The sequence below is a fragment of the Panthera tigris genome, chromosome B1 (assembly GCF_018350195.1).
Source record: "Panthera tigris isolate Pti1 chromosome B1, P.tigris_Pti1_mat1.1, whole genome shotgun sequence".
Taxonomy (NCBI): Eukaryota; Metazoa; Chordata; class Mammalia; order Carnivora; family Felidae; genus Panthera; species Panthera tigris.
This window is the reverse complement of record NC_056663.1, coordinates 199,845,421-199,861,218: the sequence shown is the minus strand read 5'-3', so window position 1 is coordinate 199,861,218 and position 15,798 is coordinate 199,845,421. Positions and strand designations below refer to the sequence as shown.

The following is a 15,798-nucleotide window of genomic DNA, read 5'->3' as shown; positions in this document are numbered from 1 at the left end:
ACAGAACACGTCTGAGAGGTGAGGGCCCCGCCCCTCCGCCACGTGAAACTCCCCAGATACTAAGTGTGCACTGGAGCTCAGAGGGTGTCAAACAGGAGCTCGTGCGAGATTCTCAACACTGCGCGGCGGCCGTCTCCCCAGTCCAGGGGAGAGAGCAGGCCGTTCCTCCCCACCCGGCCTGCTTCACCAGCAGGCCACCCTGCCTCGGCTTCCTCCCCTCCCCCCGGACCCTAGCGGAAGGTTCTTCTGCAGGCTTCCTTTGGTTCCATAAACTTCACTTCTGATTCACCTGTTTTCCCAACCACTGTGTGCTGCTTTTATATGTCAAGGAGAGCAAAGGCTAAAAGTCAAGTCACAGTTGGTCACCTAGACTATCCAGACACGCCGAACAACAAAACTTTCCACAATGATGGAAAAGCACGGGGGCACCTGGGTGGCTCAGTCGGCTAAGTGTCCAACTTCCGCTCAGGTCATGATTTTGCGGTTCCTGAGTTCAAGCCCCGCGTCGGGCTCTGTGCTGACAGACAGCTCAGAGCCCGGAGCCTGCTTCCGATTCCGTGTCTCCCTCTCTCTCTGCCCCTCCCCCGCTCACATTCTATCTCTCCAAAATGAATACGCATTAAAAAAATAATAATGGAAAAGCACGAGTCTGAGCCAGTGAGGTAGCCACTGGCCACATGTGGCTACTAAGCACTGGGTGTGGCTTGTGGAACTGAGGACTCAGACTGCCAACCGTAACCCAATCTAAGTAGCTGCGTGTGACCAGTGGCTAACAGACCAGACAGCGCGGGTCTAGACTCTAGCACGAGCAGCAAGCACGCCCAGCGCAACACCCCAGACGACCCAAGAGGCAAGGCCAAAGTGTGCACGAGATCCTGTGCGGCTTGGGACACAGAGCCCACTGGCTTCTGCTTCTCAAGGAGGCTGGGACCTCCTCCAGCACCCCTCATTCCTCTCCTGACACCCTGCTTTTTATTTCTCCCCAGCACTCAGAGCCTGACATGGCGCAGCTCTCGCCCGCGGCAGACTACGCGCGCCGTGTGTTACTTCAACTTGGGGGACGGGGTCATCGGCCGCCGCATCCTCAGCACTGGGTCCCGGGGGGCATCCCGGTCGACCATCTGACAAACGTCTACTGAGCTCTAACCGGCATGGTTTGGGCTCGAAGCAGGCCCTCACGAGGCACCGAGTCTGGGGGACCCGCCAGATGGCACTCAACAATGGTGGCTGCTTGGGCGGGAACCACGGAACCACAGCAAACCGCTCGCCGCTCTTCTGGGACTCTCTGGCGGGTTCTTCTCGTGTAGTGTGTGCGGCAACGCAACCTGCTCCAGAAGGGGGTCGCCGAGCCTGGGAGAGGAAGGGCTGCAGACAGACGAGGCCCTGAATCAGGAAGGTGCCTCCCGCTGGAGAAGGCCACCTACCCAACTCTCCATTTGACACACGGGGAGTAAGTGGCAGAGCGGGGACAACGGCCACCCCTGCCGACTTCTGCGAGGTTTCCTGCGGCTTCTACAGCCCCTCCCACGTGTCTGCAGCCGAGCACACAACGGCCTTGCAGAGGACCCTCCTGACAGGAGTCAAGCATCTGCAGAAACGATTCAAGGACACAGATCCTCAGAGAAGCACAGAGAAGGTGTTCCTGAGTGAGAGGCCCCCACTGTCCCCAGGCTTGGTCCTGGGCAGGGAAGATGTCTGGGCTGGTGGCCGGTGGGGAAGGCCAAAGGAACACTGACTGCAAGCCGTCAGCTGAAGTGAGGATGGGGGGTGGGGGCGGAGAAGGCCAAGGACAGCGGATGAGGAAGTGGCGCCCCACACCCCACACCCCGCACGATGCTGGTCCACGCTCCTCCCCCTCCTGCTCTCCCGGCCTGGGCCTCTGCAGAGGGTCACGTGGGGCTGCATGTATGCCAAGGCCCAGTGCCCAGAGCAGGACGCCCCAGGCCAGCCTGTCCCCCAGAACAAGGTGCCGTTCGTGGATGGGACTCTTCTTGAACCCGCGCCCGCCCGCCAAAGCAGGGCGCCCGTCATCACAACGCCCCCGGGACAAAACCGCCGTCCCCCTTCGCCCATCCAGCCCCGGAGCAGGTAAATGAGGGTGCACTGCCTCCCTTCTTCCACTCTCCCTGACGGACCGACCAGATGCAGCTAGAACAGCACGTGACCAACCAGGGCAGAGCTTCACCGTCAGACAGACCAGGGCGGGGTTGAGGCGGAGGTGAGCCCTCCAGGCTCCACTGCCAGCTGGAAGGACCTAAGCCCACTCATCCGCACGGTGAAGGCACCCCCGCACCCTCAAGCCTGGCCCCTCGCATCTTGCTCCTCCAAGTCCCCCACCCGCCCAGGTCCCCCGCGGTCCTTCCCTCCAGCTGCCGCTCACCCTCCGGACATCCCCCCACCCCTACCCAGCTCGAAGGCCAGGGCACACTCTTACCCGCCGCCTCCCCTCCCCTGCCGCCTCTCGGGTCACCCTACTCACTCAGCCAAGCACACCCACGCCCCGCACGCATGCCTGTGCCCCACACACGTAGCCCCTGCAAGCTCCCCCCCCACGGAGCCAGACCCTGCCCGCCCCCTGCCACCTGGCTTCCCCATCCTACTTCCCCACGTGCCACTACGACTGTGACTTCCTCACCTCCTCCCTCATCACACCTCCTCCTTCACCCGTCGGCCCATCCTCATCCTCACGGTCGGCAGAGGACCCTGCTTCCTACTTCACAAGAAAACCCACTGCCGGCAGCAGCAGGAATCTTGCTCACCGTGGGTGGGAACGCAAAACGGGGCGGCCGGCTGCCAGCAGTTTGGTGGTTTCTCATGAAGTCAAACATGCTCTTAAATTCGATCCAGCAATCAGGCTCCTGGTATTTACCCAAGGGAGCTGAAAACTCATGTCCACACAGAAAGCGCACACGCGTATTTACAGCAGCTTTATTCGTAATGGCTAAACCTCGGAAGCAACCGAGATATCCCGCAGCAAACGAGTGGAAAACCAAGTGGGTCCGTTCCACACAATGAAATATTATTTAGTGCTAAAAAGCAATGAGCTTCATCAAGGCATGAAAAGACCGGGCGGAACCTGAAACGCACACTCCTAAGTGAAAGAAACCAATCTGAAAAGGCTACACTGTTAGGATTCCAGCTACGTGACGTTCTGGGAAAGACGAAACCGTGGACACAGGAAGATCAGCGGTTGCCAAGGGTGTGTGGGGAGGGGGAGGGGGGTGCACGGTGGAGCGTGCAGGGTGTTTAGGGCAGTGGAACCACTCTGTGTGCTACGACAGTGACGGATACGTGTCACTATGCATCCATCCACACCCACGGAAAGCACAACACGAGAGCGACCTTGATGCGAACTGCGGACTCTGGGTGATGGTGATGTGTCTGTGCAGGTTCACTGACTGTAACAAGGTACTTCTCCGGTCAGGATGTGGATAATGGGGGAGGCCCTGCCTGTGTTCGCAGATGGGGATTATATGGGAACTCTGTACTTTTTCTTCTTCTTTTTTTTTTTTTTTTTAAGTAGGCTCCACACCCAACATGGGGCTTGAACTCATGACCCTGAAATCAAGAGTCACATGCTGTACCGAATGAGCCAGCCGAGCACCCCAACTCTGCAGTTTCTGCTTAATTTTGCTGTGAATGTAAAATTGCTCTAACAAATCAAGTCTATTAAAAAAAAGGAAATACACTGAAATGACAAATCTATATTCACACACACAGCAAAACAACAAAGCAACACTGAAAATAATAAAGTAGTCCAAATGCACTAAAAAAAAAAAAGGAAGCACAGACTTCCACAGACCCCTACGGCCACAACCATCCTCCAGCATCCCTGCCCACAGCCCCTGCTTTACCACTCGTTAATCTAGAGGATTCCACCCAGCCAAAGCCAGTTTCCCTACACGAGCACCAGTTCCCACCCCTTCAGATGCCGCTGAAGGACACGGCGTTGCACAAGTCCCTGTGTGTCCCACTGTCTCCAGTACGTTCCATTCCTACTCCGCTACTAGGTTGTTCTTACCAGTAAACAAAAACACCTACTCCTCCAGCCTCAAAGAAGGAGACCTCGCAGCACTTCCTTCAGCTGCCACCCCGTGTGTTTACTCCCATCTGTGTTGCCGTTGGCACCTTCTCTCCTCTTGCTCCTTCTCAAAGTCCCTCCACGCTGCCCCCCACTTCACCCGCCTTCCCCCTTAGTGTGGGCATAAACTATGAAAGTGATAGGACAGTCACGAGGCTGGCCTGTGTCATCAGTGAGCCCATAAAAACCGACGGGGGCTCTCCCCGGGCAAAAGAGATTCGAAGCGTGAGGAGGATTGTACACGAGGGAGATTCTCTCTCCCTGGCTTTGAGGACACAGGGGACAACGGCAAGGAATAGGAGAAGCATCTAGTCGCTGAGAGCAGCCCCCAGCGGACAGCCATCAGGGATCTGAGGACTCGTCCTAAAACCACAGGGAGCCGAGTTCTGCCAATAACCGGACTTGAACCTGGACGTGGTTCGTTCCTCACCCCAGCCTCTAGGTCCCCGTGAGCCGGCCGTTACCTCGGTTTCGTCCTTGTAAGGCGTCGAGAGAGAACCCACCCACACGATGATGGACCACTGATGCTGTTTTAATCCACTACATATCTGTCTGCCATTTGTCACGTAGCAAACTAGTAGACGACCAGTACGTCTCCTCCACTCAAAATTCCGCAGCTGGCCCCCTCACTCTGAGTCGAGGGCAGCGCTACGCTGGCCTACGGGCCCGGAGGTGGGACCGCCCTGACCTCCACCCTCCTCATCGCTCACTCAGCCCTTCACGGGCCTCTGTGCCGTCCCTCCACCGCACCGGGCCGGCCTGGGACTCTGCTCTGCCAACTTCCTCCCCTGCTTCGTCTTTGCGCGAATCTCTCCCCCTCATGCACCTGACGGGCACCGCGTCGGTGGGCCACGCGGACCAGCCTATTCTATGGCCCGGCCCCGCCAGGCTCTGCTGCCTCGTCTCTCCCATGGCGCTGATCGGCACCAACATGTGTGCTCCCCTACTCACGGGCTACCACCCACCTCCCTCCGCTAGAACAGAAGCTCCTCAAAGACAAGCGTCTTTGTCTTGTTCACAGACGAATCCCGAGCACCTAGAAGAGCGCCCTGGCATACGGCAGGTGCTCGGTAAGTATTTCTTGGGAAAAACGTACGATGAGAAACGTGTTTAAGGGCCCAGCACAGTGCCTGGTACACCGCAGGCACTCAATAAATTATGGCTGCGATTTGTTGCCAAAAGGAAGCAAACGAAGCACAGCCCGGCACAGGGAGGCAGCCCACCCCCGACGACCTCCACCGCTCTTTCTGAGCACAGCCTCCTGCTGACGGACAGGCTCTCCAAACGGTTCCTGCAGCAGTAACCAGACAACCTCCCGTGTGTCCCGCCCGGACAGCTGGCCTCCTGTGGCTCCCGGCAGCCACGTCTGCAGAGGGACACCATCTGTGACACCCTCTCCACGCTGGAAGAACCACCTCGACATGAAGTTTACCTGGAGCCAGAGAAACCTCTCCAGTCGGGGCTCCAGTGACCTCCCGGGTGCTGCAGCGGTGGGTGTAACAGCTTCGCTGCGTAAATCAGCGGCTGGAGAAGAAAGGCAGGCCTTCCACAGTCAAGGGGGTGGGCTGCTGACAACCCGCCTGGCACAAGGGGTCGCACAGAGGAACGGAAAACCCAGGGTGGGGTCAGAGGACCCAGGCTAAGCGTGTGCCCGTGCAGACACTCACAGCACAGAGGACAACAGTCCGAGTAGCCGAGACGCCTCACGGACGTTTGGTTACTACAATGTCAACCACCCGACTAGGGGGCCTGGGTAAAATCTTCTCTGCTTCTCCCACTCACAGCCTCCCGGGCCTGTCATGGACCCTGCCCTTCCCCACAGCCCTCCCCGGAAGGCCCCGGGGCACAGGGCCGACCGCAGCCTCACTCCCACCCGGCGGAACACCCAGATAACTCCAACACTGCGAGAGGGAAAGGCCTTTTAATCCGCTCACACACGACGCCCTCTTCCTACTCAGGGAATGCCGTGCCCTGACGGAGACCCACAGAGTGACCTCCCCGACCTGCTGCAGTCTCCTCCAGCCTGCCCTTGCGCAGTGCACCTGTCTGCTCCAGGGACATGCTTGCGGGCTCAGCACTGCACCTCTAACCACAGCTCATCTCCTCCTGCCCTCCCGGCCCCAGGTCCGCACCCCCATGTTACGAGAGGCAGCGTGGGGGCGGGCTCGGTCAGGAGAGCATACGACTCCAGATCTCGGGGTGGTGGATTCGAACCCCATGTTGGGCACAGAGATTATTTAAAAATAAAGAAGTAAATTTTTAAAAAGAGGTCGTGTGTCTCTTATAGAAAGAGCAGGGACTTTGGAGTTGGGCCAGTGAACGTTCAGGTCCCAGCTCGGTCATGTGGTCTCAGGTGGGCAGGCCGGCCCCACCTGACGGCTGCGCAGTGCCTGAGAACAGGTCAAGTGCCTGGTGCAGAGCACGCACTCGGACCAGGACAGCTACTGCCTCCCCCGGGAGCTGCTCGGAAGGCGTCGCAGAGCCTCCCCCCCCCCCCCCCCCGCCTTGTCCCCAAGGCAGCTCACCAGCACCGGTGCCGACCTCTATCTCACTGTCCGCTCTTACGTGCTGGGTCTTGGGTCTGAATGCGGTCCTGAAAGCCCTGCCCAATCTGGGCTCCCACACACCTTTCTGCTCACCTCTCCTCCCTCTGCGCTCCATCCTGAGTACCTCGTGCCACGGCGCTTTCCCAGCAATGCTGAGCTTTCTCCTGCTGCCATGACTCGACCCACGCCGATCCTTCTGCCTAAGGAACACTGTCCCGACCTCGTGCATACTTTCAAAGACCCGCTGCCCCCTGTATTTCTTTCTGGACCTCCCCGGGGGCTTGCTGCCGTGTTCACATCTCTCTTCAAACCATCATCACACCGCACGCGGATTTACACGCTGGCCTCCAGCACTAGTCAGCCCAGCCTCGTATCTTCTGGCTTCGCTGGCCCCCTAGCACTCCGAGCTCAGCACCGGGATCACTTTCCTGTTCACGGCTCCCTAAGGCAGGGGCCCTCAGCTCATTTTGCAAACAAGGACACTAAGGCCCGGGAGAGGCTGAGTGCCTGCCTTACCCGAGACCACATGCCAGCAAACAGCAGGTCAAGGGAACGCCAACCAGCGCTCCTGCCCAAGTATCTCAGTAGTGCGTGCACACGCATGAGCGGGCGTGCGTGCACGCACACACCGGCGGCTGTTTTCTGTAAACCCTGACATCAGGTCAAAGCCACCAGAACATCAGCAAGGGAACACGCTAATCCTAAAGCGGTCAGAGTCAAGTCAGGCAAAAATAAACAAACAAGGCGGGGATATGCCTCCTAGATGCCTGGGGCTTCACATCCACGTACATTTCCTCCCTGTGACACGCGAACTTCTTTCTGTTTTCCAGACAAGAAACCTAAGTCCAGAAACCCAAGCCCTGCATCCCCGCTACGTTAAGCTACTTAACTACCCGTTGCCTCGGTTTCCTCACCCGTGACGGAGAATCACTTACCTGCATCTATCAGCTTTCGGTGCAGGATACAAAAACTACCCTACAAATTTCGAGCAGAAAGGGATCTAACTCAAGGACGTGGGTGATTTCAAAATCTTCGTGAGGCCTCAAGTAGTTGGCTCTAAGCTGGGCCCCCAGGAACAGCTCCCCACACCGCGCCTGCGTCGCAGGTGCCAAAGGACCACGGGATTCAAGAATGCAGCAGGATCAGGAAGCCACCACCGCGGCCACCCCTTCCACCGCGGCTGCCTCTCAGCGGCCAGGAAATGAATACTCGGCTGATGCCGGGACCCGATTCCTGCCCAGAACCCCAGGCCCAAGACACACACTTCTAACCCTGGCCGCCACAGGAAGGAAGGCGGCCTGGACTGCAGGTGGCCTGGAGGAGGAACAAGCCCGCCGGCGGGATCTGCCTACCGCCCCGCCCCCCACCGTGCTCTCTCCCAGGATGTGCCACAACGCTGAGAACGGTACCGCGCAAGCTCCAGACGCTGCCCGCCACTCCCGCACAGGGGGTGCCGGCCGGCACAGGTTTCTCAAGTACGGCCGCCCTGCTGGGAGACTCACCTCTCAAAAGAGAAAGCAAGGACCCCACTCCTTCCTCAGCGCGGCGCCCAAACGATCAGATCCCCAAAGCCCGGGTCAGTACAGAACTAAAAGTTTAGTTCAACGCATTCACCCCAAGTCAAGATGCCTTAAAGATTTGTTTTTCTTCAAACAATGGTTTCACATTTTTCCATACAGCAGGTCCCTAAAAAAGGTGAGACCTTACGCGAAACTCCGACAGAAGCAGAGAGCGGGGCCAGAGATGTGATCTGCGCACTGGGCTTCTGCTCTGTCCAGAGCTGCTCTCGCACGGCCTCACTGAATTCTTAACAACCGCTCTTTAAGACAGGTGTGATGAGCCACCCGGGACACACGGGGACCGCGGAGGCGAGGGGAGTTCCTGAGATCACGCAGGTCAAACCTGGGTCCCCTCGCCTCTGTTACAACTCAGGGGGTGCCAGGGCGAGCCAGGCGCAGACCTCGCCCCTAAGCGGCCCGCAGCCAGGTCGGGAGGCAGACCGGAAAAAGGCACCACTACGGTTCTTTACGGGCAGCCCGCCGCGGCACCGCCCCAGCCGCCCCTCCTCCCCACGCCCTCTGCTTCTCCTGCCTCCGGTGCGGCCCGAGCATCTCCCCCAGATCACCTCCGCGGACAGCTTCGTAAAGGGCCGCCCAAAAGCAGCTCCAAGTGCTCAAAGCTGATTACCACCTTCCGGGCCGGCGCAGATTAGCAGCCTTGAACCCCTGGCTTCACAGAAAGAACCCTTCTCCTGCAGACAAGTGTGTTCCTGACTTCCTCTCCCCTTGTCCGCCCAGGTGTCTAGATAAGTACTGTTGAAACACAGCAGGCTCTCGGAATCCCGCAACAGTCCCTCCCTCCAAACGAGATGAGGATCCTCCTGAAGTTGTATTATATTAGTGAATTTCCTTCAAGGAGACGAACACCAACACTCACAACCCGTTAGCCCAGTGGTTCTCAACGGCTGGGTGACTGCCCACCCCACCCCCACCCCGCGCCTCCCCAGGACATACGGCAATGTCTGGCTGTCGTAACGGGGAAGCGCTCCTGGCACCTAGAGGGCAGAGGCCAGGGAGAGCCGTCCATCTCAAAGCGTCAACAGTGGAGAAATCCCGGTTTCACTTTCTGAATAACTTCTGATTGAAGTAAGCACAACGTTAAGAGAAGAACTAAAGGAAACTTTAGAAAAACGTATTTTAGAAATGACAATATTTATGGGGCTCCTGGGTGGCTCAGTCAGTTACTCGTCCGGCCTCAGCTCCGGTCATGATCTCACGGTTCGTGAGTTCGGGCCCCACATCGGGCTCTGTGCTGACGGCTCGGAGCCTGGAGCCTGCTTCGGATTCTGTGTCTCCCTCCCTCTGCCCCTTCCCTGCTCATGCTCTGTCTCTCTCTCTCAAAAAATAAGTAAACATTAAAAAAAACAAAAAAGAGTAGAGTAAAATAACGTCCTCAAGGTCACACAGCTTTTAAGGGGGAGAGCTCACACTGGACCCAGCCAGTCTGAGTCCTGCCACCAGCACTCGACTTCAGTACCCTCACAGGCTCACGCACTCACACAGCCCTCACGCCCCGCCCCCACGTGTCTGTGTCCCCCAGCAGCTGTGAGCTCCGTGAGGCCCGGGACCTCTCCGCTCAGGGCGGAATCTGCAACAGAGGCACCTACTGCAGGCTGGGTGAAGAGCGGACCAAAAGAACGCAGGGAGCCGGGTCCCTGTCACTTCTCTGCTCCTGTCTTACCCAAGCCGCCCTCATCAAGCAGTCAGGGCCACCAACAGGTCTGCTGCCTCAGGCCACAAGCCCCATGACTGTCTCCACCCCTTCCTCGGCGTTCTCGAGACCAGCCTTCCACGATACTGCCTACGTTTCCTCCTGTGATTTCCTAGAAATCGGCTCCGTGAGGACAAGGACTAACAGACAGAGGAAAGGAAGTTGCCTGGGGGCAGGGGATACAATGGAGAAACAGGACTCAGAAGCTTGGGCTGGAAACCCCAGAGGACCAGCTCCGGCCTCAGCCCTGCCCTCAACGCAACTCATACGGTCCTAACTGTGTACCAGGCCCTCTCTGTAACCCACCTGTAAAACGTTTTGTGGTTTCGAAACATTTTTGGCACAGAACCTTTTTCCCCTCAAAGGAATCCTAGGTTGAAACTCTTCTCCAACACTTTAAGATCCTAGGACAAAAACTCACTAGACTTAGCACATGGTATCACATATTTTGATCCATTTGTCATTAATATTCCACCTGCTTCCCAAACGTACTTAACACTGGCTCACAATAATGTGACAGCCATCAAAAGGGTAAGGGCGGGGGCGCCTGGCTGGCTCAATCAGTGGAGCATGTGACTCCTGATCTTGGGGTTGGGAGTTCAAGCCCCACATTGGGTGTAGAGATTATATCCATACACACATACGCGCATACACTTTAAAAGAAAGATCTTAAGCGGCATGGGGACAAGAAGCAAAGAATAAAACACAGACGTGGGACATTCAATTTCCATGGCACCAAGTTATGAAAGATTTTCAAGAAACGGCAGCTTTACCGTATTATATAATCTCACTTATACATGGACTCTGAACAACAAAGCAAAACAGGAAGAGGCTCAGAGACAAAGAACAACCTGGTGGGAAGGAGGTGGAGACGGCAAAACAGGGGAGGGGGATTAAAAGGAACACGCTTCCAGTTATAACACAAGTCAGGTGGAAGGGTGCAGTGCACAACCTGGGGAACACAACACGGTAACAGGTAACAACTTTGCATGGTGACAGATGCCAGTGAGATCTGCCTCAATGATCACTCGGTGATGTACATAAATGTCCAATCACTCCGCTGTACACCTGAAATGAACATTACACTGTGTGTCAACGACACTTCAATTAAAAAAAAAAACAAAAAAAACAGTAGCTTCAGCAATGATCCACAGTGATCGACGCTGTTTCCTTCCAAAGGAGAAGAGGCTCCAACACAGACGCGAGACGAGGCAGCGGCGCAAGGCGGGGTCCTGACAATCCCAGTGGGCAACTAGAGCTCACTCTGTCTGGGTCCACCCAGGTTCCCACGTGCGAACCCACTTCGGCCCCGTGACCACACGTGAAGCAGGTCTCAGAAGAGTACCTTGTGTGTCAACGACACATTTTGTGCCGGGCGCTTTCTAATGCTCGTTTAGAGATGAGAAAGTGAACTCGCAGAGGTGAGGTAACTTGTTCCAGGTCACACAGCTAGGATGTGGGCGCAGGTCTGTTAAATCCAAAGCTTAGCTCTTCCCTCCGGGCTGCTTCCCAGCCACCCCCATTGCGAACCAGGCTTCCCAAGTTTGCCAAGAACCCCACGTGGCTCTGAAAACCTGCCTCCCAAGCCCTTCCCTTGAGACTCTGATTCCGGAGCTCTGGGGGTGGATCCTGGGAAGCCACGTGTACCAGGCACCCAGGTGGTACCTGTAACCAGGAAACGCTGAAAACAACGACCTGAGTAAAGAGAACAGCTCGGCCACACACATCTGAACCACAACCTGCTTTAGGGCTCTGATCTCAGAAGGGACAGCGACCGTGTCCCCCACAGCTCCTGGGCTCCTCCCCCTGGGGCGGTCCTGAGTTCTACGGAGTTCTGGGACTAGGGATGCTACTTGGGGTAGCTTGACGCCTGTCTGTCGGCACATCGGGGAGAAGAGGTGCCTCAGGAACCGCAGCTGCGCCAAAGACCTTCTCCCTCAAGTCTGGTCTCAGGCTCACTCGAGACGCCGCACACGCAGAGGACGAAGCAGCGGACGCGGCGGGGAGTCACCATCGGCGCCCGCGTCACGGAGTCTCCAGCTGACCCCGCCAGCACGGCACACCACGTCACAGGGACCCCCAGCGCCACCGAGCGTCCCACACGGGCTTTGCTACGGTACACACACTCGGGGGGAGCTGCAGCGGACCACGGAAACAGGCCCGGAGCCCACACGACGAGCAGCTGGGGAGGTGGCCACCCCCCGCACCCCCTCTCGCACAGCCCCCGTGCCCTTCCTCACGGCGCTGCACGGCGTGGGGGTTCACAGCGGCTGTGTGACAGACTGACGTGTCCCCGCCCACCGCCCCCGGCCCGTGAGCCCTCCCCAAAGTCATCACCTGTCACCACTTCCATGGTCCTACTACTCCCGTCTTACCTGCCGAGAGCAGAGCGGGGGACATACACGCTTGCTGAACAAAACCACGAGAGCACAGGTGAGAGGCAGGTCCTCTGCGAGCCGTGCCCCCAGGGCCCCAGCGGCCCCGGCTTGGCGCCTGCGTGGCCTGGTCCTCACGCAAGTGGGAGAGCGGCGGCTGTGGGGCCGTGAGAGCACACACCCCGGCAGCAGGGCCTGGGCCACAGCACGGACGCCACAGCACAGCCATGCGGGGCACGGGGGCCGGAGGTGGAAACGTGGGTTATTAATGCCCAGACCACCCAGGTTGGCACGCTGTGCTTGGCCCAAGAGGCTCAAGTTATTAGCATAAAAGGCCCTTCAGGGGACAAGGTTGGTTTGGTGGCACCGGCCCCTTGTGGATCACCCTCAGGCACAGCAGCAGGTCAGAGGCCAGGAAGGGACAACAAACTGTGCGAGTGCGCCAGGGAGGGACACAGAAGTGACAGCGGTGAGGACTCAGACGGCAGAATCACCAACACAGCTCCACAGGACCCTGGGCCACCGGGAAAAGACGCGATGGCCTGCGTGACACAGGGCCTGCTCAGCAAGGCAGGAAACCCCCATTTTCGATGAGGACATGCGGCTGGCCCGGTCACCTAACCCCTGCACAAAGATAGTGTTACCTGGTAAAGAAGTTACTAAACGGTCCCAGTATTTTCGATTTACTCCCATCCTCCGTTCCATCGACACAGTCCTGCCGGCGCAGCTCCCGGGTTTCCTTGGCGGAGCTCAAGGTGACGTCAGTGAACTGAGGGTCGTCATCATTCTCCAGGGTCACGATGGCACTGGAGCTGCTCGTGACCACAAGGTCCAAGATGTCCTCATTGCTGACGGAAAGCGTGGCTGACAGCTCCGTGCCGAGGCTGGACACACTGCAAACGGAGACATCGTCGCTGCGGTTCAGGGCCTTGGAGGCGGGGCTGTAGAGCTCGGCCGCGTCATAGCCCGTCCGGGGGAACGTGGACGACTTCCGCACGCCCCGCTCCCACTCGGCACTGCCGGGAGCCGGTGGCGTGTAGGACGGCAGCGGGCACGCGCTCTGGCAGGCTCGCTCAGGGACGGTCCCCGACTCAGACGGCTTCCTCTTCACGTGGGCCACACTGCAGGGGACAGGTTCCGGGTTACCGATCTCTAGGGTGGGAATGCCCGAGTCCACGGACTTAAGGCTGTGCTGATCTTCTAAAGGCCCAAGCTTCAGCTTGGGCCCGTACTCTGGCAACGAGAGGGATCTGGGTGCCTTGAGATTCAAGTGTTGTAGATTCTGAATATGATTTCCTGGCCGACTGTCCAGAATGCCCATCAAGGCTATGCCATTTGTAGAGGTGGAGAGGTTTCCATCAGTCATCTTGGTCCAAGAAGAAACTAGAAAAAAAAAAAAAAAATACAAAAATGGAAAGTAAGATCGTGGCTATAAAAGCCTAAGACACCACTCTGCTAGTGCACAGCTCGAATGTTCTGATGCCCTTTTTACAGAGGAATCCTTGAAAAAGTCCCACGTACTCGAGTTTTCATTTGGGACCAGAAGCTAGAGTTTTAGCATATGTTACCACGATATAAAACGATAGGGCAATAACCTAAAGGCTACATACGTCTAAGGTAAAATTACTTAAACAATCCCCTTCCTCATGATCACCAACACCACACCAGTCACATGTCTGACCCCCAGGACAACACTGGGGGCATGAGGACCAGGCCAGGCAGGGAGAGAGGGTTGTTTTTCACGTTTTGTTTTGTTTAACGATAAACAGAATACCTCCATCAAAAATACGTGAATTCATGGGGCACCTGGGTGGCTCAGTCGGTTGAGCATCTGACTCTCGGTTTCGGCTCAGGTCACGATCTCCTGGTTTGTGAGCCTGCCCTATGTCGAGCTCTGCGCTGGGAGGACAGAGTATGCTTGGGCTTCTCTCTCTCCCCGCCCCTCCCTCTCTCTCAAACATTCACAAAAAAAAAAAAAGTACATGAATTTGTAACCCATATGTAAGTCAAGTTCTACTTATTCTGAGACAGCATAAAAATTAAGATGTTGCCATCAAGACAGGAACCAAGATAAAGCAGGTATGCCGTGTACGGTAAGATGACCCCAAGCACACCCAAGTCGGCCGCGGCCCCCATGATGCTGTGGTCGCCTTACTTGCGTCTGCAAGGCAGGGTATATCACCCCCATGACCATGGAGGAAACCAAGGCTCCAAGGGTAATAAACGGGTTCGAGATCATAGTGTTGGTTGGTGGCAGAGCTTGGACTGACCTCAAAACGGGCCAAACCTAGTGGATGAAAAGCCTAGTGTGGGGTTGTCAAAACCCAGGTAGGAGGCTGCTTCGGGGAAGACACAATCAATACAGGAAAAACAGACCACGGACCCACAATAGAGATTTGAGTGACAAGAGTCAAAGCTGTTGGTGACACACACCCCTGCCTACAGCGCTCTGGCCTAAGGCTGGGGTGGGAATGACGGGGTGGCAGGTGCACAGGCCTGGACAGCACAGCCCCTGGGAGACTGAGAACCCAGGTGGAGGTGATGCGACCTTCTACTGACCTTTAGAATGTCACAACTAACTGGGGCGCCTGGGTGGCTCAGTCGGGTACGCATCTGACTTCGGTTCAGGTCATGATCTCACAGTGTGTTGAGTTGGAGCCCCTCATTGGGCTCAGTGCTGTCAACGTACAGCTCACCTCGGACCTTCTGTCTCCCTCTCTCTGCCCTTCTCCCACTCATGCTCTCTCTCCCTCTCTCTCAAAAATAAATTTTAAAAATAAAATAAATAAAATGTCAAAACTAAAGAACCTTGATGGGGTTACTGAAATCTGATCCATGGCATAAGACAACATAAAGAATGGTACTTTCTTGGGTTCCAATGGGACTCTTCCTGGGCTCTAACGCCAGCTGCGCTGGACTGCCTGGGCAGAATTAAGAAAAGTAGCAGGAGAAAAGCATTCCAAAGGCACTCTCTTGGCAACGGCCGTCATCAAAGAGGCGGCAACAACGGTAACCACCCCCTTTTGGGGGTCACTGGGCCTTCCTAAACCCCTTCAGGAAGCCTGGCCCCTTCACCACGTCAACACAGCAAAAGCAAATTCACTAGAAGCGAACCAGAGGGCGGGGGTGATCTCCCTCCCTCCCAGAAATCGAAGGAACCAGCCAGACCGTGCAGCACTGGAGCCAAAATAGAAACGTGAAGGAATGAATCAAAATGCAGAATTCAAAAATAGACTGAACTATGTATAAAAACTTGAAATATGACCGAGTGAGTAAGGATTATTTAATCATGATGTTGTACTGATCAATTATCAATTTTTCTTAGAAGGCAGAACCACACCGCACTGCACCAAAACAAAAATGCCAAATTAGACTCTAATGCAAATATAAAACTACGAACGTGTCACCTGAAGCGCTTCTCTAACCTGCAGCGCAAAAACTCGGTTTATTCTCCGAAAGAATCTGGCATCACCTCGGCACACGTGAACACAGTTTCGGTGTCTCACGGTGCCCGCCGCCCTCGGTT

General features: G+C 56.6%; 1 protein-coding gene across 4 annotated transcripts in view; it reads right to left on the bottom strand.

Annotated features, from left to right (window-relative positions):
• TBC1D14 (TBC1 domain family member 14) overlaps positions 1 to 15,798 on the bottom strand; it is a 106,843-nt gene that overhangs the window by 82,023 nt on the left and 9,022 nt on the right. For all 4 annotated transcript variants that reach the window (XM_042985018.1, XM_042985019.1, XM_042985015.1 and 1 more), the window contains exon 2: positions 12,917 to 13,655. In XM_042985018.1, the coding sequence (XP_042840952.1) occupies positions 12,917 to 13,638 (722 nt within the window). In that variant the 5' untranslated portion in view covers positions 13,639 to 13,655. The remainder of the gene's footprint in view (positions 1 to 12,916; positions 13,656 to 15,798) is intronic.